This window comes from Phasianus colchicus, chromosome Z (genome assembly GCF_987193195.1).
Source record: "Phasianus colchicus chromosome Z, bPhaCol1.hap1.1, whole genome shotgun sequence".
Classification (NCBI taxonomy): Eukaryota; Metazoa; Chordata; class Aves; order Galliformes; family Phasianidae; genus Phasianus; species Phasianus colchicus.
The window spans coordinates 69,593,157-69,618,885 of NC_143476.1; the positions used below are offsets into that span (position 1 = coordinate 69,593,157).

At 37.8% G+C, this 25,729-nt stretch overlaps 1 protein-coding gene across 1 annotated transcript in view; it reads right to left on the reverse strand.

The window, feature by feature from the left end:
- HOMER1 (homer scaffold protein 1) overlaps nucleotides 1-25,729 on the reverse strand; it is an 89,404-nt gene continuing 63,675 nt past the window's right edge. The window contains exons 6-9 of the mRNA XM_031610165.2: nucleotides 23,112-23,268; nucleotides 6,405-6,515; nucleotides 4,811-4,891; nucleotides 1-1,013 (exon numbers count right to left, since the gene is read on the reverse strand). Of these exons, the coding sequence (XP_031466025.2) occupies nucleotides 825-1,013; nucleotides 4,811-4,891; nucleotides 6,405-6,515; nucleotides 23,112-23,268 (538 nt within the window). The 3' untranslated portion in view covers nucleotides 1-824. The remainder of the gene's footprint in view (nucleotides 1,014-4,810; nucleotides 4,892-6,404; nucleotides 6,516-23,111; nucleotides 23,269-25,729) is intronic.

Sequence of the window (25,729 nt, forward strand, 5' to 3'; positions counted from 1 at the left end):
TTTTCTTTTCTTTTTTTTTTTTTCCTCGGGGACTCACCTGCCATCATTGGTTGGCTTCAACATACAGATTTAGCGGGAGAGAGTATCTCACCGCAATTACACGGAATTCATACGATAATGTAAACCTTACAGTGGACAATATTGTAGAACACCAGAGTAAGCTCCATAAAGAAATACGGTATATCCCAGTATATAGAGAGATTAAAAAAACAAACGAACAAACAAAAACCAGCTGACCAACCAACTGAAATACCCAAAAAGAAGAACTTCACACAAGCAATTAGGAACTTTGTTTCAATTAAAGATGCAACTCTCTCTCACTCCTGGCAAGAATAAATTGATAATGGCACTGTTTTTCCACAGCGCAAAGAATCCTGAGAAATTATTAACAACAAAATATAGGGCTGTCATCACTAAGTTCTTGCACAAAACATAGCAATTAAATATATTAAATAAATAAAAGAGAAGATAACCTATATTTTGTCTTTCACAAAAAAGGGATGTGATCTGGGACACTGGTAATTCTTCCATCACCGATAATTAGAAAAGGATTGCATTCAATTAGTGTTAATATCATTCAAGTTATCTATGGCCAATAAAGTACAAGGAGGTAATTTGTAATTCAAGTTTTTTGTTGTTTGTTTTTTCTTCAGCTAGCTACAAGCTGAGTTCTGAATTTTACATTGAAATATGTCTCAAATTTAAAACAAACCCTCTCAGAGGAGCATTTCTAATTTTGTGCAACTTTGATGCAGAGCCCAACAAAGTCCTATGAAGAGAGACAGTGCATCTTTAAGCTGATTGGCACTGAAATCCCATTTTCTTTAGCTGCATTCTATTAGCTTGGCCAAGTTATCTCGTAATTCTGTTAGTTCAAATATTTTTCCGTCAAGAATTTCTAAGAGTGTCTTCAAGTTATTGCGAAAAGCTTCTTGCTCATTCTGACTTTTCTCCAGACGTTGCTCTAGGTCAGACAGCTGGCCCTCCAGGTCTTTGTTTCGAATTTCTACTTCCTTCAGAGAAAATACATAACATGTTAATGTATTGGCTACAAACAGACAGCAGTCAAACCTCCTCCTGGTATTCATGAGCTACTTTTGTTTTCAGAACAATTTGCAATCCTTTAAAGTTTCCGTAGTACTAAAACCAGAACTGACATTTCTATTAGGACTGAGTATCTAACCTTTCTTCCATTTTTTTTTAGTAATTCATCTGAAGGACAGACGCTTCTGGAGAGGAATAAAATTCTGTTAGTATGCAAGGTGTTACGTTCAGTTATCACTTTAAAATTTGGAAATGTGGCACTTAATGAATATGGCTTTTCAGGTCCCCTTACTTAACCTGGATGAATTGCTCCACGCAGAGTCTCCAGGAGGTGGCCTCACACAGAAGCTCAACCTGGGCACTGCTTTGTGTTGTGAGGAGTACTGCCTAACTTCTGTCTCATGTTGCATGCTTTTTCACACTAAAAATTAAGACTGGAATAAAAACTAGCAGGACAGGTGAAATCACCTGTAGCATATTTAAAAACACGAGTGCAAGCCGTGACCTGGAGCAGCCTCCCACAAGCACAGGATGGTGCCTGCAGATGAGCTCTGCTCCCAGCACACACCGGGGCCCTTTCGCATCTCATTGCTAGAGCACGGTCACATCGCTTTGCAACAGCATGCTGCTCTGTCTCATTCACTGCACGTCTCATGCATTCCTGATGAATTTCTTAATTTTAGCTACGGAAACCACTTCTGCAGGCAGCACAGGAACAGTCTACTTAATGCACCTTGAGCAGCCATTTCTAGAAAAGTAAATTCTGAATTAGTACCTACATACGCTAGCATTTTTAAAACACCTCCTTTCTTTACAGCAGCTTTGCAGCACAAAGCTTAAACAGAGCTGCTCTGAGCTTTCAGACCAACCCATTTCACTTAGTCTTCGGGAGGGAGGCCTGACACCCCAAGCAGCCTCTGCCAGCAGCAAACTTCTCTTCCTGCCCTCCCCACCTCCCACTGATTGCACTGCCATTCCTCTGTCGCCCTCAAAGCTCTCCAGGTGCCACAGGGGTGGAAGGCAGAGCCCCAGACCTGGATAGGGAGAGCTCTGTTGAGCTCAGGACCTCTAGTCTCTAATCTCCTTGTAACTGGAATACCTCGTTCACTGCTCCTCTGTAAAGTGGCAAGTTAACAGAGATTTTAAAACCCTCTGGAGCTACTCAAAACCCTCATGGACACCAACATGTGCAACTGGCTGTAGGGAGCCTGCTGTAGCAGGGCACTGCACTAGATGATCTCCAGAGGCCCCTTCCAATCCCTACGATTATGTGATTCTGCAACAGAATTTTGGCCACTGGTCTCGAACAGCACAGCTGACAGGAATTACCCCTCGCTGCCAGCATGAAAATTATTTTAAACCATTTGACACAGACCAACATGGTCGCCGAAGGATTAAAGGAAACTAACTGAAGAAGACTGTTTGTAGGCACACCATAAATTAAAACAGATGTTTGTGCTTAGGTAATGACCTCACAGCTGTCAGAAACAAAAGAGCTGACTGTCACCCCGGCCAACACCGACACCCACTGCAGGTTGTCCTGCACCTGCCCTGCAGGCCAAGCTCTGGTGAGGACTGCGCCATGTGGTGCTGTGTGATGGCGCAGCACCCTGAAGCCAAGCAGGCATGTCCAGGGTGAGCCAGGGAACTCAGTGTCCTCTTGGCTCTGCTGGGATGGCACAGTCCCACCCATAGCTCATGCAGAACTGACTGAGCAAGCCTTTTGCAATTAATTTCTGGAAAACATTACTTCCCGACTGTTATTTTTGATCCCCACACATCTTTAGCTTGGGTTAGTATTAGTGACTTTTATAACAATACTCAATTCAGAATTCACGTCCTGCTAATGTGCAGCCTCCCATTGCAGATCAGTTTTCCTCAAAATTGTTCCTTATTAATGGAAGAAGTGGAGAGGTATCCATGTAATACAATCTATTCCCTCAGTTGTATCATTTCCCTTTATATGCAGTTAATCCCAGTTGACAATAAACTGACACTGATGATCCATTCAGACTCTGGACATTGTCTTTAGATGCTCCTACAGAAGACATAACGTCTTTTCATATATTATTTCCTCTTAGAAAATAAATAAATTATTAAGAAGTCATGTTTGTTATTTGCACTGTATGGATCTCTTGGGGAAGTCAGAGAAAGGATCAGAATAAAATATTCAGACCGTATACAACAGCTACACTCAGGGATCAGGCACAGTAATAAAGATATCCTCACTTATCATGAGTCACACTCATTGTGACTCACTCTTATGTCTTAACTAATGAAATTATTACGTAACAAGGGCCCTGATATTTACCCTTCACAGTGATAGCATGCCTCTACTTATTAAATTTGCCTATGATTGATTTCTAATTAATTCCCCACAAGTGTGTCAGAAATGCAAAATAACTTGAAATAATAATTTTTGGACAGTGCTTTTCATACAGGCTGCATTCCAATTAGTTATGTAATCCATTTGTGAACACAAGAGGGGAAGACATAAATCAGAAGAGAAAAGAGTGTGATGAACAGATAACGACTCTAGAAACAATCATCCATCCAGGCAACAGGTCTACTACATTAACATACGTGGGATGGGCAGTCTGGGGTTATAGATGAAAACACCATTTCTCTCTGACGTCACAGACATAGGGTGAAGGATTCAGAGAAGGCTGTAACTATCAAAGCAGGGGGAGTGCTGCAGTAAGCAAAGATTCAAGATCTTTTGAAAGAGCTGCATCTAGTCAGCAACAAGCTTGAACCTGAAGAACAGCAACTTTTATCTCAGATCTTAAGACAGCTTTAAACTTATTTCAATAGAACCACGTATAACCATTTTAAGAAACTGATCACCTACAAAGTGACATACGGACACATACATAATAAATCTACTTGTTAACTGCAGATATGCATATACAAAAAAATGCTGCAAACTTTATAATTGTTAATAAAGACTTAGCATTCTTTAATTTTAAGACATCTTTAATCTTATACTGGTCTCATTATTCTCCTTACTAAGGATAGCTGCTTTCCAACTCATTACTACTTGTCATGAGATTTCATACTGATACTATTACATACAAGAACAATTTCTAACTTTCATTATTATCTCTTTTTTAAGTCTCAGATAAGTTCCTTGTCAGATGAAAATTCCCATGATTAGTCTACACCCAGCAATAATTTTTGGAATAGTGGAACAGATGTATTAAAAGTAAAATCTTCAAAGTAACGTCCTAATAACATACTTTAAAAAAAAAAAATTAAAAAAGGAGGAAAATGAATAAAGTACTTTTGTTCTTATATGGTTTATTCTGTAGGTTAAAAATGAGATTCAAGAACGTTCCAATTCATATAATGTATTTCAAAGGATACTTGTTTAATGATCATTTAGCTGTGTACAGCTTGATGGAGCTTGTGTTTAGTGTGATTTGGGTCAAGGCGTATAAGGAACAGTGACGGTCACATTTAGCGCTTTGGATTTGGAACTGTTTAATGCCTGAATTTCCAGTTATATCAAAATTCTGAAGTCTGCATTCAAATTCGTTTCAGCTCCAGAGTTGGGTGGAGATTTGTGGTGTTCTAAATGGAATTTGGGTCAGTTCCCTCAGGAAAAATGTAATGTTTTATTGCAGATGGAAATTGTGGAATAAATTCCCAAGGAGCATCCTGATCCACCACTTCAACCAATACAGCATAAATTGCTGATGTAATCTGCTCACCTGAAGACCATGTTGCCCTTCTATCTAAATGAAGATGGTGCACTATAGCTCACCTGTAACTTCTGGGTCAAAGAATCCCTCTGTGCCTGGAGTTCTCTGGCATTGTCGATTTCTTGTTTCAATCTTTCGATTTCCTAAAGGAGAACAAACAATCCCTTTAACAAGACACTAGTGGTTTGGCTTCAACGCAGGTAAGCTGACTTTTTCTTCTTCTTCTCTTGAATCAGCCGTAGCAAAAGTACCAAGATGGGCAACTGGCTACTGCCATGCGAAATAAGCCATGCTCTCAATATTCCTGAATCATAATCCTAAAAAGGCCATTCAATTGTGGATGAACAACAATAATAAGTATTTTCTTTGTTACATAAGTCCAAGCCTCTTCTGCTTCAAAAGATGAAACAGTTTTTCTCCTAGAATATAAAAGGTTCTTGCAGTTGAAAATTGTAGACTTCATGATCTACTAGAATTCAACCTTCCCCTACTCCCCCCTCATTTTTTCATGAGAAAAATCCAATTTTCATCTGTATTTTATTATGTCAAAAAAATTGCCTGCTTTGGCCATTGATTTCTGTAAGAAACTTAAAGCTAATAAATACTTTTAAACAGAGGGCTGTACTTGCCTTTCCTTTGCAAAGAGGTCTTTGCATTCAGCATCCCAGCATAATTTGAAAGAGCATGGATGGGGACCAAAATGGGAAACATTGCCAACGTAAGTTGGTTAATCTCAAGTATGAGGGAGCCTGAAAAAGGTTTTCTTCCGTTTTGGGAGGATATTCTATTTACTACAAGGAGTCCCTCTCCTGCATTCTCCTCAGAAGGAGCTAACAACAGCCCCAAACTCTGCGGGAGGCAAGATCCTGAAAGTCACACTGGATCTCCAAAAACCCATACCAGTGCACGCTTTGTCTTTCATGGAGGGCTCAAAGAAGCTGATCTTGAATAGGGCAAACAAACCATCATATGAGGCTCTCCTTCCACCTTTTTCCTATCCTAAAAGGGCTGATTCTCAATCATTATGTAGTATAAATCTGCTTTTCTCTAGGACCCATGTCAATATAGGTCTCATTCCAATCTCTTCCATTTTCCAGGTGATCTGCACAAAGGGTCTAGCACAAAGGCAGACAGCACAATTAATATCATTCCTGTTACTGGCTGGAGATTTGACTTGCTTTGAAGGGCTGATCTTAGGGATCATAAAAGTCAGCTATATTAATGTAGCTTGAAATACAGATTGGTCTGAAAAGAGCATTGATCTATTTCTCGCTCCAAATCCCTCTCTCCAGAAAAAGAAAGCATGCTTATGACTGTCTTCCTTCTTAGTGAGTCTTCATAGCATCAGTGTGATGATAACTGCTCTAAAGAAACCACTTCTGCCACAACGTAGATTTATTTTTGCACAAAAAGATCTCAGAAATACCATAAGGGAAAAAAATGATACATTTTTTTTGTTCTTCGGATGCCCAGCGCTACATTCAACTGCAATTATATAATAAAAATATATTAATTTTTTTCAAATCAGCTAAACATTTATTTTAACTTTTTAACATCTATAGGAAATAACAGTGTTTACCAGTCACTGCAAGATTAATATCCAAAATCTTTAGAAATTATGTAACAATAAATAAATAAATAAACATTAGCAAATACCTCTTCTTTCTTCTTCAGTGTAGATTCTAATTCCTGTATTGTCTGGTTTAATTCTGTTTTATGTGTGTGGACTGCATTGGCTTGACTGCTCACACACTCTAGCTCAGTCACCTGTTGAAATAATTAGTAGCAACACATACAAAATTAACTGCAACTGTTTCAAAGTACCATTACTTCTTTGCATAAGTGGCTGCATTTGAAATATTATCACTCCTAGTTCTGGGTGACTTATGTGATGAAAATGAAGTTATTCTTATGAAGCCTGTATAACATTCCTCAAAAAACATTTTTGCAGAAAATGGCTACCATGTTTGCTACAATAACTTGGAAACAATAAAGTTAACACGTGCAGGCTAATTTAGCATTAATTAAAAGTAATATTTACTACTTATTTTATAGAAGAAGCTGTATTACTGTTTCAGAAACAGTAATGTCTAGATGAATAAACACAGATCTGTTCATTTAACTTACCTTTCCATCTGACATTTTTTAATGTTTCATCATCTTATTCAACTAAACAACAATGTTCCCTCCCTTCCTACCAAGCCAATTAATATTTCACAGCCTCATTTTCTGACACTGCTTTAAGTGTAACAGCAGACACTCAGCTACCAATGCACAGCTGCCAACTTCTTACATCCTTTTGATTCAGATCTCATCTCACAGTCACAGAGCCAACAGCTAATGGCACTTTTTGGTTTGGTGCAGTTTCTCTTTATTAGCATGCAGCATTTTCTATCTGCCCTTGGATAAGACATCTTGCAATGGTATATAACCTTTCCATTTTACTTCAATTGAAGAGATGTAAATATCCTGCCACTCATAGAAACTGACCAAAACAAAAACAAAAAAAAAAAGCACCGAAGAAATAAAACAGAGCCTAAATAAGAAAGTCTTTGTTCACAGACCTCTCAAATTATGGATAGAGAATTCTCACACCACATGTCTGCATGGGTATCTGCACCAAAACCCTGCTGTTAAATAACAAATTGTCAAAAATACATGTAATTAATAAACCAATCGCTTTTTCTTTATATATATATACACCTGTCAATTTTAGTAATTAGTCTTGAATAGAGTTGCATCATCTAACTACAGAACAAATCTAACTCCAAAACTTCTTAGAAGAACTGATGTTTCCATGCTACCCAATTTGGCAAGGTAAACTAGTAAGTCTCAATTTAACTGCCCACAAAAAGCAGACCCACGACAGTGAGCAGGCATGCTTTGGGACAATTTTCTTGTTCTGATTTTTGAGAAATGGAGATCAGTACGCTCCATCACCAGCGAATGCCAGTAAAGCCACTGTCATGCCAGTAATTTCAGATTCTGAATTGTTTGTAGGCTTAAATGGAGATTACAGGGTGCAGGGAGAAGCTGAGAGAAAGCCAAGATTGAAATAGAAGAAAATTAAAACAAAATCCCTCTCAGCTTTTCCCTTCTGAGTCACAGGGCACGAACCTTCGCTGTTAACAGTCATGGCTAGTCTAGGTTCTCCTCCTATAAAGCTGTAATTTGGCATTTTTGCACATCAGGTTTATAGATGTTGAGACACTAAAATTATAGCAATTCTTAGGAGGGATAAGGGAAATTAGGGAAGAGAAGATAGCTTGACAACACCCCCAACCCCCAACATGAATACACTAAGAATTATCTCATTTACTAGAATGGTCCCATAAGAAATATCTGCACTCATAACAAAACAGTAACAACAGTTTATTCAGGTTTATACGCAGCCAAGCATTATGACTGCAGTCTTAGATCATTTTCTCAGTTTGCTAAAATTACATACAATTATATATATTTAGATTTTTTTCTGACTACTACCAATTGCAACTGTTACAGTGCTCACTACAATAATTACACAAACAGTAATGATCAGTATGCAACATACTCTCTGGGATAGATCTATATGTAAAGAGTGTCTGAACTAACATGCTGTTTTACACTATTCTGTGTAAACACATCAAGAATGACAAAGTCATAGAACAAGTTAGGCTGGAAGGGTTGTTCATTTAGTTCAGGCCCTCATTCAAAGCTGGACACATTTTGAAGTCATATTTGGTGCTAAGGGTCTTTCCCAGTCAAGAACCATTCACCATTTAATAGAGTTGCCACACTTTTACATGTTCCTACATTTCTGCCCTAGGCTCAGCATAAATCCTGCCACTAATGCTTTATGTTGAGCTCTAGTTCATATTAAACTTTTGCTACAACTGCCAAACTCATCCACCACTTCCAAAGTTGAACCTGTTGAACATTTCCAAGCATTTCTGCTGATGGAACTGGTCTTTCCCCCCTACTTTGCCCTGGTGAGGCCACATCCAGAGTACTGTGCCCAATTCTGAGCTCCTTGGATCAAGGAAGATAGCAAAGTTCTAGAAAGAGTCCAGAAGAGGTCTACAAATATGAGGGGCTTTGAGCACCCACCTTATGAAGAAATGCTGAGAGACCTGGGACTGTTCAGCTTGATGAAGAGAAGACTGAGCAGGTATCTTCTCAATACTCAGGAATCTAAAGAGTGGGAGGAAAGTGGGAGGAATGGGGCCAGGCTTTTTTGTTGATGCCCAGAACAAGGGGCAATGAGCACAAACTGAAACACAGTAAGTTCTAACTGAGCATGAGGAAAAATTTCTTCATTTTGAGGATTGCAGAACACTGGAACAACTGCCCAGAAAGCAGTTGTGGAGCCTTCTTTTCTGGAGATACTCAAAACCTGCCTGGCTGTTTTCCAGTCTGCTTCCAATCTGTACACAATCAACTTTAGCAGAGAGGTTGGACTAGATGATCTTCAGAGATCCTTTCCAAATGGTATGATTCTGAGATTCTGTAAATACTCATTTACACACTCAGCAGGAGAGACAGAAGAAAACTCAGTCCCCAAACTACCTTCTTAGTGCTCCAAAAGCAAGGGTGCGTACGTGTCTCCCATGAGCTGACGTGGGTGAAATGTTACTGTTCTCAGCTGCCTATATTGCTGCTAGCTGGAAATGCCCCCTGGAAGAGACCATTTATGGCCACATGGCTCAGGTGAACACTGCTCAGTGTGCCCAGGGCAACTCAAGACACCTTCTGAACACCTTCTGTGTTAAGCAAACAGCTGATTTTGCTTGAGTGAGTAGGGTTTGCTATATAGATCTTCTTGCCGACAGTCAGGCACTCCCAGAAGGGCAATTAATTACCCATTACCTAAAGGGACTGTGATGTGGACTCTAGTCTAGCTTTTCCCTGGGCAAAAACACATCTCTGTGATTCTGTGATTTCTTACTGCTTATGCAAGAAAATAATGCATTGTTCAACTGTTTTGTTAAATGTTTTTTGAAAAAACAGTAGCAACAACAAAAAAGGACAATTAAAAGGACATGGTTACTTTAGTCAGTCTTATTTAAATGCCTATTCCTATACAAATCTGAAAAGATATCAAATATTTTCACAATGCTCTCTCCCTCAGTGTACCTTTACATAAGAAAATCATTTTATGACCTTTTAAAAAATCTGTAGAGTAAGATGGTTGGAAAGCTGTGCAACATAAAGCATATGTGATTGAAAACATAAGTAACAAAAGCTAAAGCTCTAGGCAAAAATCTGGATAACATTTACTTGCTTAGTTCCCTTGTTTTAAATTGAATTTTTTTTCCTCATGATCATTGGTCCAAAAAAACATTAAAAACAACTACTTAAGCATTATGCACAGAGGGAGGCAAAGAAGAATGGTAAAACATTTTAATCTGACCCTCCCAATTGCTATTTTCAGGGACATCTCCTTACATATTTTTTTCATATTTAAGAGCAAGGTACAATCAATCATTCAAATTTTTGCACAGTAACATTAAGCAACATTAACCAACTTACTAAAATTTGTTTCTGATACAGAATTCTGACTGTATTCTGAATTCTGACAAAGACCTAAAGAACAGTCTTTGAACAATAACATATTAAACAAAATTCTTTCTGCCACCATAAGACTGCATATCTGAAAAAAGTCAAAACTGTGACTTCCTAATTGAGACTTTAAAAAAAAAAAGAAAAAGGAACATTGCTCTTAGCCCCTACTTCTGTATTTTACATTATCACCGAGGTAATCATAGCTCATAAAGAAAGAAGATCTGAAAGGGCTATTTGGTGACTATTTAATAGGATAATTTTTCTATTATATGGAAATTATTATACCTAAACGCCTAGTTTAATGAGAAATACACCAGCTCAAATAAGACAGAAACACAACTTGTTCTGACAAAACCTTTTCTGCAGAGGCCATTCAAGACTTTTCCAGGGATTTTGATCTAGGGTCAACAGTTTATAAACAGAGAACCAGGCAGAAGTTTTCATCGTAGTGTTCAGCTGCTGGCAAGACAGAAGGGAGGCTGTGTAACAGAAGGAAGAACAGATTTTATATGAGCTTAAGACAGTGTCTGCACAAAGGTACTCCAAGGAAGCAAACCAAATCAAAGCCTAAGAAACCAAGTGAAGAGACTGTATCAAATCTCAAGACAGACATCTGCTTAACTAGTGAAGATTCTGGTCAGAGGCAAAGAAGTGGGAATATTTCAAGATGCCACCCTCCCAAAGCAATTACTGACTGAATGGATCTGGGCTATATTTGCTTTAGGTTGACTCATTTTTTTCAAACCAGTTTCTTGAGATAGCCATGTACTCTTCTGATCTCCATCAACAGAATTTTTTATTTGAGATCTTAAAGTTAGAAGCAATAGGTCATGAATTTCTTCTTAAACTTCACAGACATTACTTCAACTATTACAGAAACGTAGAGAAAGACAGCTTAAGATAAATTTTCAGTGTTGCTTTAGTTTGTTTTATGGATACTATGACACTCTTTAATGTGTTTTCTAAAGATGTTTTTGTCATTTGTATTTATTGTAGAACACAATATCCAAGGTCTACTAACCCAGGCTATAGTGCAGAACAGCAGAATATTCATGTGTAGTTTAAGTATTCCATGTGTATTTTTAGCTGGTTGAGTTATATCCCTTAATGGATCGTAACTGCAACTGTGATAATATTATTCTATCAATAATTGAAGATGAGCATCCTACAGAGAAAGAAGAGCCCTCTGCTTTCCACAATGAGAAGAAAAATGATATCATGTCTCTCAGCAATACTTGGAATAACAGTTTCACATGATTTTTGCTCAAGAAGTTTCTCAGTTCTTCTTGGTGGACAGTAAGATGGAGAAAGCCAATTATAAAGAACAATCTCATATAGCTTTCAAGAATAAAAACTCTGGGAAGATTTTTGGATCTAAGAAATGTGAAAATGCAGAAAACAAGAAAAACTGCATTTCAGGGTAGATGCTGAAAGAAAAAAAAAGTGAAGTATTATTCAGATGGATCATTTCTGACGTCAAATTTACTCTTGCCATTTTCCGAGATTTACCCATACATTAAATGAGAACGTGGGGGAAGAAAGAATTTTTGTGAATTAACAACAATATATTATTTTTCTTCAATTTATAAATCAATTAAAGATTTTGCTGAAAAAGTCACATTTTTCTCTTTGGGCACTGAAGCCTCAAGCCATGAAAATATCAGAATGTTTTCCACAGTTCATTTCTGCGGAGTGAAAGAAGAATAATCCATCATTTGCTTGATTTTTGTGAAGAAAGTAATGAAACTGCAGTAGGAATATCTGAAAATATAGGAAGTGTACTCAATGCTCTGAGCATCAGCCATGAATTGTTTTTTCAACTGATAATTCTGATGCTAACTTCAGGGGACAGCTCTTTGTCTGCAATCCAAGTAGCAAGTATTTTTTCCAGATATCTGACCATTTCATTAAACACATACAGTGGCAAACATGGCACAGATAGGTCATCCTTTAATCTTTAGGACTTCAAGTCCTGTAATTTCCTTATCCTGCAATGGAGTTTTGGAATGATGATGAAGAAGCCTTTGATGATGATGAAGAAGGGCCTTTAAGTGAAAAACATTTGTTTTATGTTTTTGTAAACTTTCCCAGACTGACAGCAGTTACTTTTCTAGCATCTCACATTAAGAGTAAGTGCATTCCCAAAAAAAAAAAAAAAAAAAAAAGTAAAGAAATAGTCTTGGGTCATAAATGGAAATCTGCTCTAAAAGTAAACAGTGCAAACAGAAAAAGACAGATAAAACTTGCCTTCAATTCAATAACGTTCCATTAAAAAAGCAGGCTTCACTTTCTGATTACAGGAAACAAAACAACCATTACTGATTCACCCGCTATGTGTGCAAAAGGACTATCTTTTTAAGAAATTTGAAGCATTAAACAAGGCTTGAATCTTGATAAAGACTACACGTGGACTATTAGTATTAGGGACCTGAGAGTATGTGCCAACCAACAAAAGCCAATAAGAAAACCAATATGAAATTTAGGATAGTTGAAATAGGCTTGGGGGAGCAAAAATGTGTATCTGACAGGAAGATACACACTTGAAACAAAACGTTTGGCTTTTCTCCTTTACTTATCTCCCAGTATCACACAAAGATGGCCTCCCTTCACAAGGCTTTTCTCAAGCATTTTTAAAATACCACTCTGGTTTTCTTTCTATTAGAAACTAGTTCCACTGTGAGGATAACAGACCTTAAGCAGATAATTATTGCCTCTTCTAAATCAGAAACTCTTCTTTTAGAAATATATTATAATGTCAAAAATTATTGTTTTCCCACATACCTTCTACAAACTTGAGTATAACAGTTATAAAAATCAGCTTCTCCAGACCTTACTATGTTGTTCCTAACCTCTTAATATTCCTCAGAACACCTCTGTTGAACATTTGGTCAATATTTAACATCATTTAACTTATTTTGGGCAAGAGCTACCTTACTATTTTTTTTCTTTTTCAAGACTTTCAAGCACGACAAGAATTTGACTGCAATTCCAGATTAATAGAACATATGTGTAAAAGTATTGATTTATCTATTTTCTGCACTCACGACTCATCAAGTGGTACACATCTGCTTCAATCAAATGCATTAAAAAATGCTAGCAAAATGGTAATCCCACTATTTCAATTAAATAGCCAAGCTAACCATACTTAGCCTGCAAAATGCTTATCTATTTACTTTATAAACAAATGGTGCCACATGACTCATATGTGAGTTAAATTTATTTAGGAAGGAAGTTAAACTTGGACAATTTTTTTCTTTAATCAATCATTCTAAATTTAAAGCTAATGTAAGCTCAGTCTGTTCTGTAGGAAGAGGAGGGACACATTCTTGAAGGGAGAATGACGAGAATGGATCTCACAAAAAAAAAGGTTGTACTGTCAGTATATATATAATTTTTTATTAAAATTACATTCATCAGTTTCTTGTTAACAAACTGTCTGTCACCTTATTTCGTATTTCCAATTTCAGGAAATTTCCTTCCTCACTCACATAAGACCGAACAGTTCTTCACAGTAACCTCACACTGGTGCTAACAAACGAACGCTGACTTCTCAGCAGGTGAGAAGTCCACATTATTAGCTATGAACCAGCAAGCAATCACCCATCTGCATGTTTAAAATTGAATCTTGGCTACTCAGTTATTAATGCAGATGACAAAAATGAAGAGGTTACTGATAAAGGTCTGTAAAGATGGCTTATATGGAGTCCCATTCTTCTTTAAAGATAGTTAAAGAAAGAATCTTGTTTTCTTTAAGTAGCATAGAAATGGCCCAGTAAAATGGTGGTATTAATATATGCTCATGATTTTTTTCAGTGTCCACTTTAAAATTTCCTTTAATAATAGTGAAATCAAGGTCCATTATTTGTCAGGTGTTCTTGATGACTGCATAATTCTTATTCATACTTATTTCATTCACTGGATGAGAGAACCAGAATATAGTAAGATAACCATATCTTATTTCCTAAGAAATTTTGGAAGAACGACAACCTAGAGTTCAGGAATTTACCTTTTAGAAATACCCAAGAACTCAATCACTTCCCTTCACGATGGTATTAGAGGTTTCTTTTCCTGCAGATGAATGGTCTTCAATGATTATAACATTCTTAGTATGCAGTGGTGTTATTAGATTTGTCATTGCCCAATGTCATAGGATGATTTACTTTAGCAGCTAGCATGCAAGAAATGCATAGTTTCCATTTTTACTTGACAAAGGTGAAACTTTGGGTTACTTTCCATAATTCATATTACCATTCAATCCTCTCCCTTCTATGATACCAACATTAGTCTTAGTATCAATGCTATTTTATTTGTCTGAAGTAGCTACTTCAGATTTATTTATTTTTGCTACAAAGCTGTTCTAATCTAATGAACCCCTTTTTGACTTCAAAAAGCTACACAGGATGTGTAGGAGTGCTCCCCAGTCCTGTTTAAGGGAAATCTCTATTCTTCTGCTTCTGAGCAGATTAGAGGACAGGAAGTTTAGAACTCCCAGTTCTAGCTCTTGACTGTGTTAAGCTCTTGTCTGGGCATCATATCTTCTCAAAATTATTATCTATTTATTTGAAGGAAAAATCCATACAAGAATTTAGTGAACTTTTGAAAAATATGTCTGACAAAATACCAATATACAACATTTCTGACTTAAGCTCATAATATATCAGAAGAGAACACAAAACTTTAATTTATTGAGACCTTTACACTCAGTCACACTGAATCTGTATTCTGTTTCTCCTCAGCTCCAGGCATTATTAATGCAGAAAACAAACAGGAGAAAGAAGATAAAAACCTCAGAGAAAGCAAATAAATGTGGTTTAATGTGAGAAACTGAATTGATAATGAGAAAATCTTAATTAGGAAAAAAATGCTCAATGATTTTTTTTTTATGCCATCAAAATCAAATACAGAGACATTACAGTTTTGTCTCTACATTTTAGAAAGTGTAAACTGTTATACAAAGAAAAGCTACTTCAGTCAAATTTAAAGCAGGTACAGAATAAAAAATCATAGAATCATAGAATCATAGAATTGCAAGGTTGGAAACTACCTGCAAGATCATCTAGTCCAACCATCCTCCCATTACCATTGCTACCACAAGCTACTAAACATATCTCACAGCTCCTCATCCAGGTGCCTCTTGAATACTGCCAGGGACGGCGACTCCAGCACCTCCCTTTGCAGCCATTCCAGTGCCTGACCACTCTCTGAGAGAAAAGGTTCTTCCTCATGTCTAACCTGAAGTTAGACAAGTTGTCTACCTCCTTTGGTACAACTTGCGGCCATATCCTCAGGTCCTGTCTGTTGCCTGGGAGAAGAGGCCAAACCCCTCCTCTTCACAACCTCCCTTCAGGAAGCTGTAGAGTTGTGGGGTTTAAAGTAATTTAAAACATCTTAAAAAGCAAAGCTTGCAGCGAGTACTGCATGAGAGTGCGAAGCTCTGCAGAAGGACCTGGACCGGATGAATTGATTCAGGCCGCATTAAATTGTATGGCATTCAACAAGGCTAAATGCCAGGTCATAATGTATCTATGTAGCAGCATAGGCTTGGGGAAAAGAGGATGCAAAGCTGCGTAGCAAGCACCCAGGAGTGCTGGTCAACAGCTGGCTGAACACGAGCCAGCAGTGCACCCAGGTGGCCAAGAAGGCCAGTGGTATCCTGGCTTGTATCAGAAACAGTACGCCCAGCAGGCATAAGGAACTGTCCCACTGTAATTGGCAGTGGGGAGGCCACACCTGGAGAATTGTGTTCAGTTTTGGGTCCCTCACTACAAGGATATGGAATCACTGGAATGCGTTCAGGGAAGAGCAACAAAGCTGATTGGGGTTACTAGAGAAAAAAAAAAAGGAGGAGCAGCAGAGGAAACTGAGTCTGGAGAAAAGGAGGCTCAAGGGAGAACTCTTTGCTCTCTAAAAATACTGAAAGAGGTTGCTGCAAGGCAGATGTCCGTCTCTTTTCTCAGGTAACAAGTTAGGATGCAAGGAAATGGCCATAATAAGTTGTGCCATGGGTGGTCTGGATTGGACAGCAGGAAGAATTCCTTCACAGAGATGGCGGCCAAGCATGGGCCCAGGGAAGTGGTGGAGTTCTCATTCCTGAACGTAGTTAGGAGACATTCGGATGCAGCACTAACAGACAAGATTTAGTGATGAGACTCAGTAGGTAAGTTAGTGGTTTGGCATGGTGATCTTGAAGGACTTTTCCAACCCCTATGTTTCTATGAACCAAAAGATTCATTTTATCACAGTGAATGAGAATAATAGAAACTGTGAGTGAGATATAAAGTAAAACAAAAGAATGTCTGTAAGTAAATTATCACAAACTTGAAACTGATGAAAAAGATACCATAAGATCTTCCTAAATAAATAGTATTAGCAACAAAAAGACTTTATTTATATAAAGAGGCAACTATTTATGTAAATACAGCTATCTATAAGGCTATTTATTCGAAGAGAAAACTAAAAACAGAAATAATAACATAAAATGTACTAATATATATTTACTAATATACACTGCATTACTTCCCCCCACCACTCTTGACAGAAGATATGAGTCTGCCGTGTCTTGCAGATAGATGACTCAGGCACCAAACCTAAAGCCACAATTGAATTATACATAAACCACAAAATATATTATTAAATTGCACTAAACATAGCAGCTAGAGCTGGAAGTACAGTTCTTAATTTTGAAAGCTGGTCTATTCTGTACAAAACTATGACCTTTATAAGTGAGCATATCTATCTAATGCATGGAGATGTACTCACATCTTTCTTCTCCAGCAGGCAAGATTATGTAATAGCCATCTTGTGCATATAAAACAACAACTACATTGCAGCTAAACATGCAAACTAATTTCCAAAATTTTCTTTCTCCTTGAAGTAAATTTTTCTGTAAGTATTTCTATAAATCATTTATTCACCCATTTTCAACACAGTTCCTTTTGCATCAAACAGCATTTCACTTTCGAATTGGTATCATATGCAAGTTTCAGCATGGCCAACTCCAATTAGATATTAGGAAAACAGGGAAGAAAAACATTGGAAGAGGTTATGCAGAGGCACTCTGGATTCTCCATTTTCCAGGACTTCAATCCTGGTCCTGAATAACCTGCTTAAGCCTGGAGCTGGGTCTAACTTCAAAGTTGGCCATGCTTTCTGTGTGGAGTTGGCCAAGGTAAGCTGCAAGTTCTCTTCCATGTAAAATGATTCTGTGGTACTGTGAAATGAAGATGGATTTTGTCTCATTTGACTAAAAGCATTTGTAGAGGACTATCTGGATGATTATCTTACGGAGATGGACAAGCAGTTACAGAAGCAAATTCACAGACTATATTATTAAGTTTTCTTACATAGTGCACTTACTTACGTTTTTGTTTCTATATGAATTATATATATTAAAAAAAGATCACTATCTTAGACATGATATGTAACTTCTATCATGTCAGGGGAGATGGATTCCACAGCTTAACAGATAAATATCAGACACATGTACAGACTGGGAGAATAGAGCAAACTCCTGCCAAAAGGGAATTAGGAGTACAGGTGGATTGTAAGCTGGGCATGAGCCAGCAATGTGCCCTTGCAGCCCAGAAAGCCAACCACATCCTGGGCTGCATTAAAAGAAGAGTCAGAGGGCAAGAGAAGTGATCCCGCCCTTCTACTCTGCACTGGTGAGGCTTCACCTGGAGTGCTGCATCCAGGTGTGGAATCCTCAGTACAGGATAAACATGGACCTCTTGGACAGTGTCCAGATGAGGGCCACAAAAATGGTCCAAGGGATGGAATACCTTCTCTGTAAGGAAGGCTGAGAGCGCTGGGGCTGTTCAGCCTTGAGAAGAGAAGGCTCTAGGGAGACCTGAGTGTGGCCTTTCAGTATCTAAAGGAAGTATATAAGAAAGAAGAGAACAGACTCTTTAGCTGGGTCTGTGGTGATAGGACAATGGGAAATGGTTTCAAACTAAAAGAGGGGAGATTTAGATTGGATATAAGAAAAAGAAAATTTTACAGTAAAGTACACTAAAAGACACTAGAATAGATTGTCCAGAGAGGTGGTGGATGTCATATCCTTGGAGACATTCAAGGTCAGGCTGGACCAGGTTCTGAGCAAGCTGATCTAGCTGTAAATGTCTCTGTTCACTGCAGAAGAGCTGAACTAGATGATCCTTAATGGTTCCTTCCAATTCTAGGGATTCTATGATTCTTTGATAAGAACTCATTGATAAGAACCTAAGTCTTGGGGGTTCTGATGGACAAAAAGCTGGACATGAGCCAACAGCATGCACTTGCAGCCTGGAAGGCCAACTGCATCCTGGGCTGCATCAAAAGAAGGGTGGCCAGCAGGAATAGGGAGGTTGTTGTCCCACTCCGCCGTCATGAGACTTCATTTGGAATACTGCATGCAGATCTGGGGCCCCCAGCACAAGAAAGATGTTGAGCTGTTGGAGCAGGTCCAGAAAATCAGAGGGCTGGAGCACCTCTTCTAAGATAATAGGCTGAAGCAGCAGGGGTTTGTTCAGCATGAAGAGAAGGCTGTGGGGAGATCTCATTGTGGCCTTCCAGTACTTGAAAGGGATTTAGAAGAAAGCTGTGGAGAGACACTCTGTCACAGTGTCTAACAGCTTTAAGCTAAAAGAGGAGAGATTTAGATTAGAGGTTAGGAAGAAATTGTAACTGGATGAGCCTTAAGGTCTCTTCCCACCCAAGCCATTCTGTAATTCTGTAATTCTATGGTAAACCAAACAGAATGATTACATCATACAGTTTCATAACACTCCTTGCTACTGAACATACCATAGCCAACAGTATCCAGATGCAGCATTTCACAAGCACATTTTCTGTATGTGTAATGGAGAAATATCTGTATCACAATTTCTTTCTGAAATGGAGCACTGTTTCAAATTGAAAGATCAGTTTTCAACACGCAGGGTAGAACAGCTTTTGTATTATTCTATACAGGTAACGAATTGAGATGATCAATGCACATTTTTGCCTAGAGAGTTTGATTTACAGTGTTAGCCAAGCCTATATTTCTCTTAAAGCAATTCCAATACAGAGCAGTACTCTTCATGAACTATCCTATAATAATTTACACACACCTGAGAGCCATAAGCACAGAGATATGCAAGACATCAGTAAGTCTGGTGGTCAACAATTATTTGAAACTTTAATACAAGCATGTAGATGATGACTGTAAGGGCACAGTGTAGATGATCCCATGTTACAGAATTTTATTTTCCTTCAGAAATACAAAATAAGTGCAGGAAGTTTGTCTGGCAGAGGTTACAATGATTACAAATAATCATCTATTAATGAATGTAGCTAATAGTGATTGTCATTAGCAGTACAGCAATATGAAGAAAAAGGGATCATCTATCATCACAACTTGTTCATCTTGTCTCATGGGTTTCTCAGCAGTGGGCAGAAAATTCAGTTACTGTTATTGTTCTGTTTTACTTTTTCTTATCTTTGTTGGATCAGAGCTGCACTGTCTCCTCTTTGCCACTGAAGTTACACAAACATATATTGAGCTTGTGCCTCAGTAGAATCTTTCTGGAGCAAAGCAATTTTGCCATCATCTGCCAATCTCTTGAATTGAAAACAATTTGCAAAAAAAGCACCAGTTTTAATTACACTTCATGCATTTCATCTAGACAGATGAACACATGCAGTTAGGGTCTATTGCAAAATGTCATTCTTCCCAATTAAACTCATTTAGCTGGGATTGCAAGATTCTTGTTTCAAGACAATTCCCAACAGCCTGATATTTGCTATGGTTTCTCAAGTCATGGGAATTCTTCCTACTCTTCTGGAGTTAGAATAAGGTTAGTAGCAGCCTGCAGAATTTCTCACTCTCACACCAATAGGATGCTTGCTTTTGTGTGGAATATTTACTGGAAGTGACATACTGAAATATCCACTTCTTGACAGAAACTGCACCCCAGCGTGGAATGTGATGGATAACCTGTTCCATGATTGTTCCCTAACGTGACCTGCAATCTTAGCTGTTAGCAAACATGAGGTGAGATGACACTAAGAAAAAGCAGCATGGAGGGCAGAGCAGAGTGGAGGACCCATGGCCAGACTCCATAATCTTTTCAGGGATGGGGACACAGTGATACCTTGGAACTGATAACCTGCCTTGTTGTACTGAGACAGCCATGAACCAGCAGTTTTCCACCTTTCTGTTTGACTAGAGTCACTCAAGCTTCACCTTAAAGTAAGAAAATAGTATACAAATGCCTTAGGAGGAGAGAAATGGAAAGGAAGATACCACTGCTGACTTCCAAGATCAGTCAATGGGCTGAGTTTCCCTTCCTCCCCATAAGGACACCCATTGGATAACACTTGCAAACAGAGTTATGCTGAGTGCTGCCCATGGGAAACTTAGGAATACGCTGTACAGAGTTATTCCCTAATTCAATGCATTTGCAGTTGGCCACACTATTCTTATTTTTAGTCAACCTCAAACGCTTCGCACACAGCTCATTTACCAACAGCACTCCAAAATAACCTGTATTCCTGTTCCTTTAATAAACTGCACTGTTCACTAATCCAGCCATGAGAGTTCTCATTGAATGCAGACAAATTCCTCAAGGGGCATCGTGAGAGCCCATTTGAACATGACTAGATGAATTGGGCAGTGTGCTACTTATGAATCCATAATTGTGATAATGCTATACTGAATGTGATCAGACTTAGAGTGTTGAACTGAACATCGCCCAGAATCTAAGCCTACCCACCCCTACACTCTCTGATATCTGAGGACAAGCTGGAACGCAAATGGGGTTATTTTCTGTCAAACTTCTCAGTGACTACTAACAGCCTTCACTGGACAGGTTCAGTGCAGGTCTGAGAGAACCTTCTGCAATTTGGCTAACCACAGTTTCCATATCTTATTTTGTCCAATAGAGTTCAGCATATAAAATCAAATTAAAAGGTCTGCTGTGTTTGTACTTGACCTTTCCCATCTGTCAGTTTATTCAAAAACACTGTTTTCATGCACAAAAGTATACAGAATCATAGAATGGCCTGGGTTGAAGAAGACCACAGTGATCATCTAATTTCAACTCCCCTGCTATGTGCAGGGTCACCAAACACCAGACCAGGCTGTCCAGGGCCACATCCAGCCTGACCTTGAATGCCTCTAGAAATGGGGCATCCACATCCTCTCTGGGTAACCTGTTCCAATGCGTCACCACCCTCTCTGTGAGAAACTTCCTCCTAACATCCAACCCAAACCCTTCGTTTCTAAGTTTAAAATCACTCCCCCTTATCCTATCACTATCTATCCTTGTAAACAGTCATTCTTCCTCCTGTTTATACACCCCTTGTAAGTACTGGAAGGCCACAATGAGGTCTCACCAGAACCTTCTCTTCTCCAAGCTAAAAACAAGCTCAGTTCCATCTGTCTTAGTTTCAGCTGGGATGGAATTGTTTTCTTCAAAGTGTCTGGTATGATGCTATGTTTTGTTTCTAGGAGAAAAACAATGTTGATAACACATAACCAATGATTATAGTTGCCTTCTAAGCAGTGTTGCATAGAGCCAAGGCCATTCTCAGCAAAGGGTCCAAGGAGCTGGGAAGGAAGAGAATTAGGACAGCTGGCTTAAACTTGCCATATGACATACCATATGACATCAAGTGGAAGGAGTTCTGAAGGGGGTATGAGTTCATCTTGCTCCCTTCTGCTGATAGGGGGCTAGCTGAGCATCAGTTGGGGAACAGTGAGCAATTACTTATGCATCACTTATTATATACATATATATATATACATATCCATTTGTCATAATTATTATCCTTTTCCTTTTCTCTATTGTAATAAATAGTTGTCTCTCAACCCACAAATTCTGTTTCATCTTTTTCTATTCTCTCCCCGTCCCGCTGGGAAGGGGAAGAGTGAGTGAACAATTGTGTGAAGCTCAGTGACCTGCTGGGTTAAATCACAACAAGGTCCTTTTTTTGTTTGTTTTTTTTTCTTTCCTTGACTTAAGTTAATCTCCTGATATTAACAAAACTATAATAAATTTCCCCCAAGTACATCTTTCCTCCATACATATCTTATGATTGCCTTCAGTTTGCACAGAAATATGTCTTAAGCTACAATTACAAATTCATGTGGATAAAAAAAGAATGATTTATAACAATATATTAAGTGTTACATAGGAAAAGAGAAGAAAAAATGTATACTTGTTTTCACAATGCGGCCTTCAACTTTGCATACTCTATTACTCCTGGAAGACTGTTGCTCTTACCTGCACTATGCTCTACCTTCTGGTTTGGCAAAAGACTTCTGCAAAGAAGTGTAAAGAATGGGATCCTGTCCCTTTTATATGAATGCAGGAGCAAATCTTTAATTGCACACTGTGAGCTTGATCCTATGCTGAGTTTTCTTTGGGTACAAGGACAAAAGGAAGCTGTTGGGCTTCAGCACCTCTGGAAACAAGAGGATTTTTTAATTTACAGATCTGATGTCACGTTTCTATGGGTTTAAAGGCAAGAGGACACTGAATGTAATGACTCCATAGCATTCTATGGAGAAGGCCCTGAAACAAATATGATGCAGCTGACTTAAAATGAAGAGTGAATGCTGGCAAAGATGTTCTGTGGTTCACAGCTTAGGTAACTTTTGCTGAAAAATCCTCTACAGAAAAGGAACTGATAGAAAAGAACTTCCCGAGAAACTCCATGTGCTTTGAAGTGATCATTACTGTCTGTGTCAAAGATTTACCTAAATCTTCAACATTACGCTTATTAGTTCTATTTCAGTATGAGTAAATATATTCACCAGTAGTTCCGTCTCAATGACTCTGACTGTTTGACTTAACTTACCCGCTTATGAAGACGTTCTGCTTCCTCCTGATATGCAGCAAGCTGTTGTTTCCATTGTTTTACATTGGCAGTGGACTCCAGCAGGGCTGCTGTGAGCTTAGCATTATTACCCTTGAGCGTGGCCAGTTCTGCCTCCCAATGCTTGCTGATTGTCGAACTGCAAGAACAGAATGAGAATGCTCAGACACCTCTGTGACTAAATGCTCAAATGAGAATGCAAGTGCTCAAATACCCAAGCTTTAAATGCAAAAAAATAGTAATCAACAGAATTTTTAATATAAATATATCGTTGCTGGAAAACAACCTCTCATCTCCCAGCTCAACAGCTATTTGTTTTAATAAAATGTTAAGGAAGATGAAATACACACCAACTTCCCAAATGCAATACCTCGTCATTTTACAATATGCATATAATTAGTCATCATTTTAACATATATATATTAAGTGCTTTTTCAATCCATTCCTTAATGAAAGATATTGTAGAAAGAGATCTGTCACAAGATAAAGAGAGATAATGTAGTGCTTTGGAACTACAGCTTAGTAGCCCTAATGCAAGCCTTCTGTTACTGACATACACTTTATACTTCCTTTTTTAAAATTAATTTATACTTAAAGTTTGAAGATCTTAAATTTCAGCATCATAATAGTGTTAATTATACTTCAGTAATATTGGCAAAGAAGCTAAAGATCAAGAAGCACAGAGATATTTTTCCATTACCGCAAATTGGATTCTGGTGGTAGGGTTTACTGAGCAGCTTATGGAGGAACAATTCCTGCCTACAGTTTAGTTATTATCTGAGCAAATACAGGTCTTTAGTTTTCAAAAATAATTAATCATCCATCATCTGTAGACTCCATCCTTACACTAGTATGCAAAGGAAAAAAACCGTCAGACATATCAGGTGAATGTATTAGTATTCAAACAGGTGATCATTGTTTACTTTTATAAAGACAACAGCATGTGAGGTGCACATCTACATGGAACATTCAGAAAGAAAATAATTCCTTTTGTCTAATTGGCTTACTATTAAAAGCATCATTGAAAACCAATGATCTGTAAATCTGATCAAAATGACTTTGCATATATGGTGAATTATGAGTAATTATTATAGTCTATTTCTAATTATTATAATGCAATATGTTTAATTATGCTTTGCATTTAAATTTATAGATTTATTTGAACTTTGCAATGAAACATTCTGCCACCATTTTACCTACTAGGTTTCTTTTTTTGCAACTGCATATGCATAGCCTGTCCCACAAAAGCATGTTTCAGAAACACGATGATTCTTAGAGAACTTCCTGAGCTGTTCAAAGCCAGCCAGCCACCAAGTAATATTCATTGCTCATTCAGATCACATTTACTATTTCACTAACACAGGATGTCTGATTCTTCCATGCTCCAGCATTTTCTTCCAAACATATTGTTACACGTCCGTGAACAAGAATACAAGTTCTTTCAGAAGAAGAACATGGGTTCTTTCGAAGTGTTCTAGCATTGCATGAACTACTGAACTAGTTAGAAGTTTGCCACCAGAAATTTTAAATTCTAAATACTGAACTAATGTAACAATAATCCCATTTCATCAGGTAACACTGACTCACATATTAAAGATGAGAACAAATTTTTGAAGCAATGTCTATGCTTCTGTTTCTCTTATCAAATTTTCATCTACAATAGCACAGCATATCAATGAATTCTGTGAAAATTCTAGTTCATCATCACATTCCCATTTCCTTCTGGATGTTCTGATCTTGCAAACAAATGACCACACCAACAGGTTCATGCAAGTAAGTGGCTATATTCAATAGCTTCAGTACAGCAGGACAAGTAGCAAACTGTGTGCTTACAAAATGTATCATTATACTGATCTTTCCTCAAGAAGAATTACACTCACACACAAGACTGTATTCACTGAACACAGCAGATTACAAACTATGTATCTTATTATTATTACAGAGGAGAACCATTTAACCACTTCATATCACAACTGAAGACACTAAAAGGGAGATGAAGGGTTTAGCTTGTACTCTGTATACTCACAATGATACAGGTAAGCTTTTATAAGCTGAGAAGATCTCAAAAGACAGAGTCCAAACCAATGCTGAGTAAACATGTAAGTGGGTTTCATAGTGTCTCACTTTCACCTTTGCTCAGTACCCTAACCATCCTGACAAGAATCCTGCTCATATCTTTTACAGATTGCTCCATAAAATAGAAGTATATTACTTAAATTAGTCTGTTGTGTATTGTCAAATACAAAACTGATTTTTCAATTATTTAGGGTTATCCTGTTCCTTCTCATAAAAGTCCGCATTCTCCAACATAAATACAACGTGATGGATATCAATATGAGAAAACAAAGAATCAAAGGCATGGATTATTTTTTGTATTACCATACTTCTTAAAATCATAATCTGATTAAAATAGCCTGCAACCAATTGTAGGAGTGCTGATTTAACTTTTTCAAATAATATACTGAGAAAAAAAGAAGTATGCTTCTTTTCTGGATTATTTTCATTAAAACTGGACTTATTTAGATTTAAATTAATTATTTTAGGAACAGATAAAAGAAAACGTACAGCAGGCTACTCTCAAACCATACTAAAATTACCTG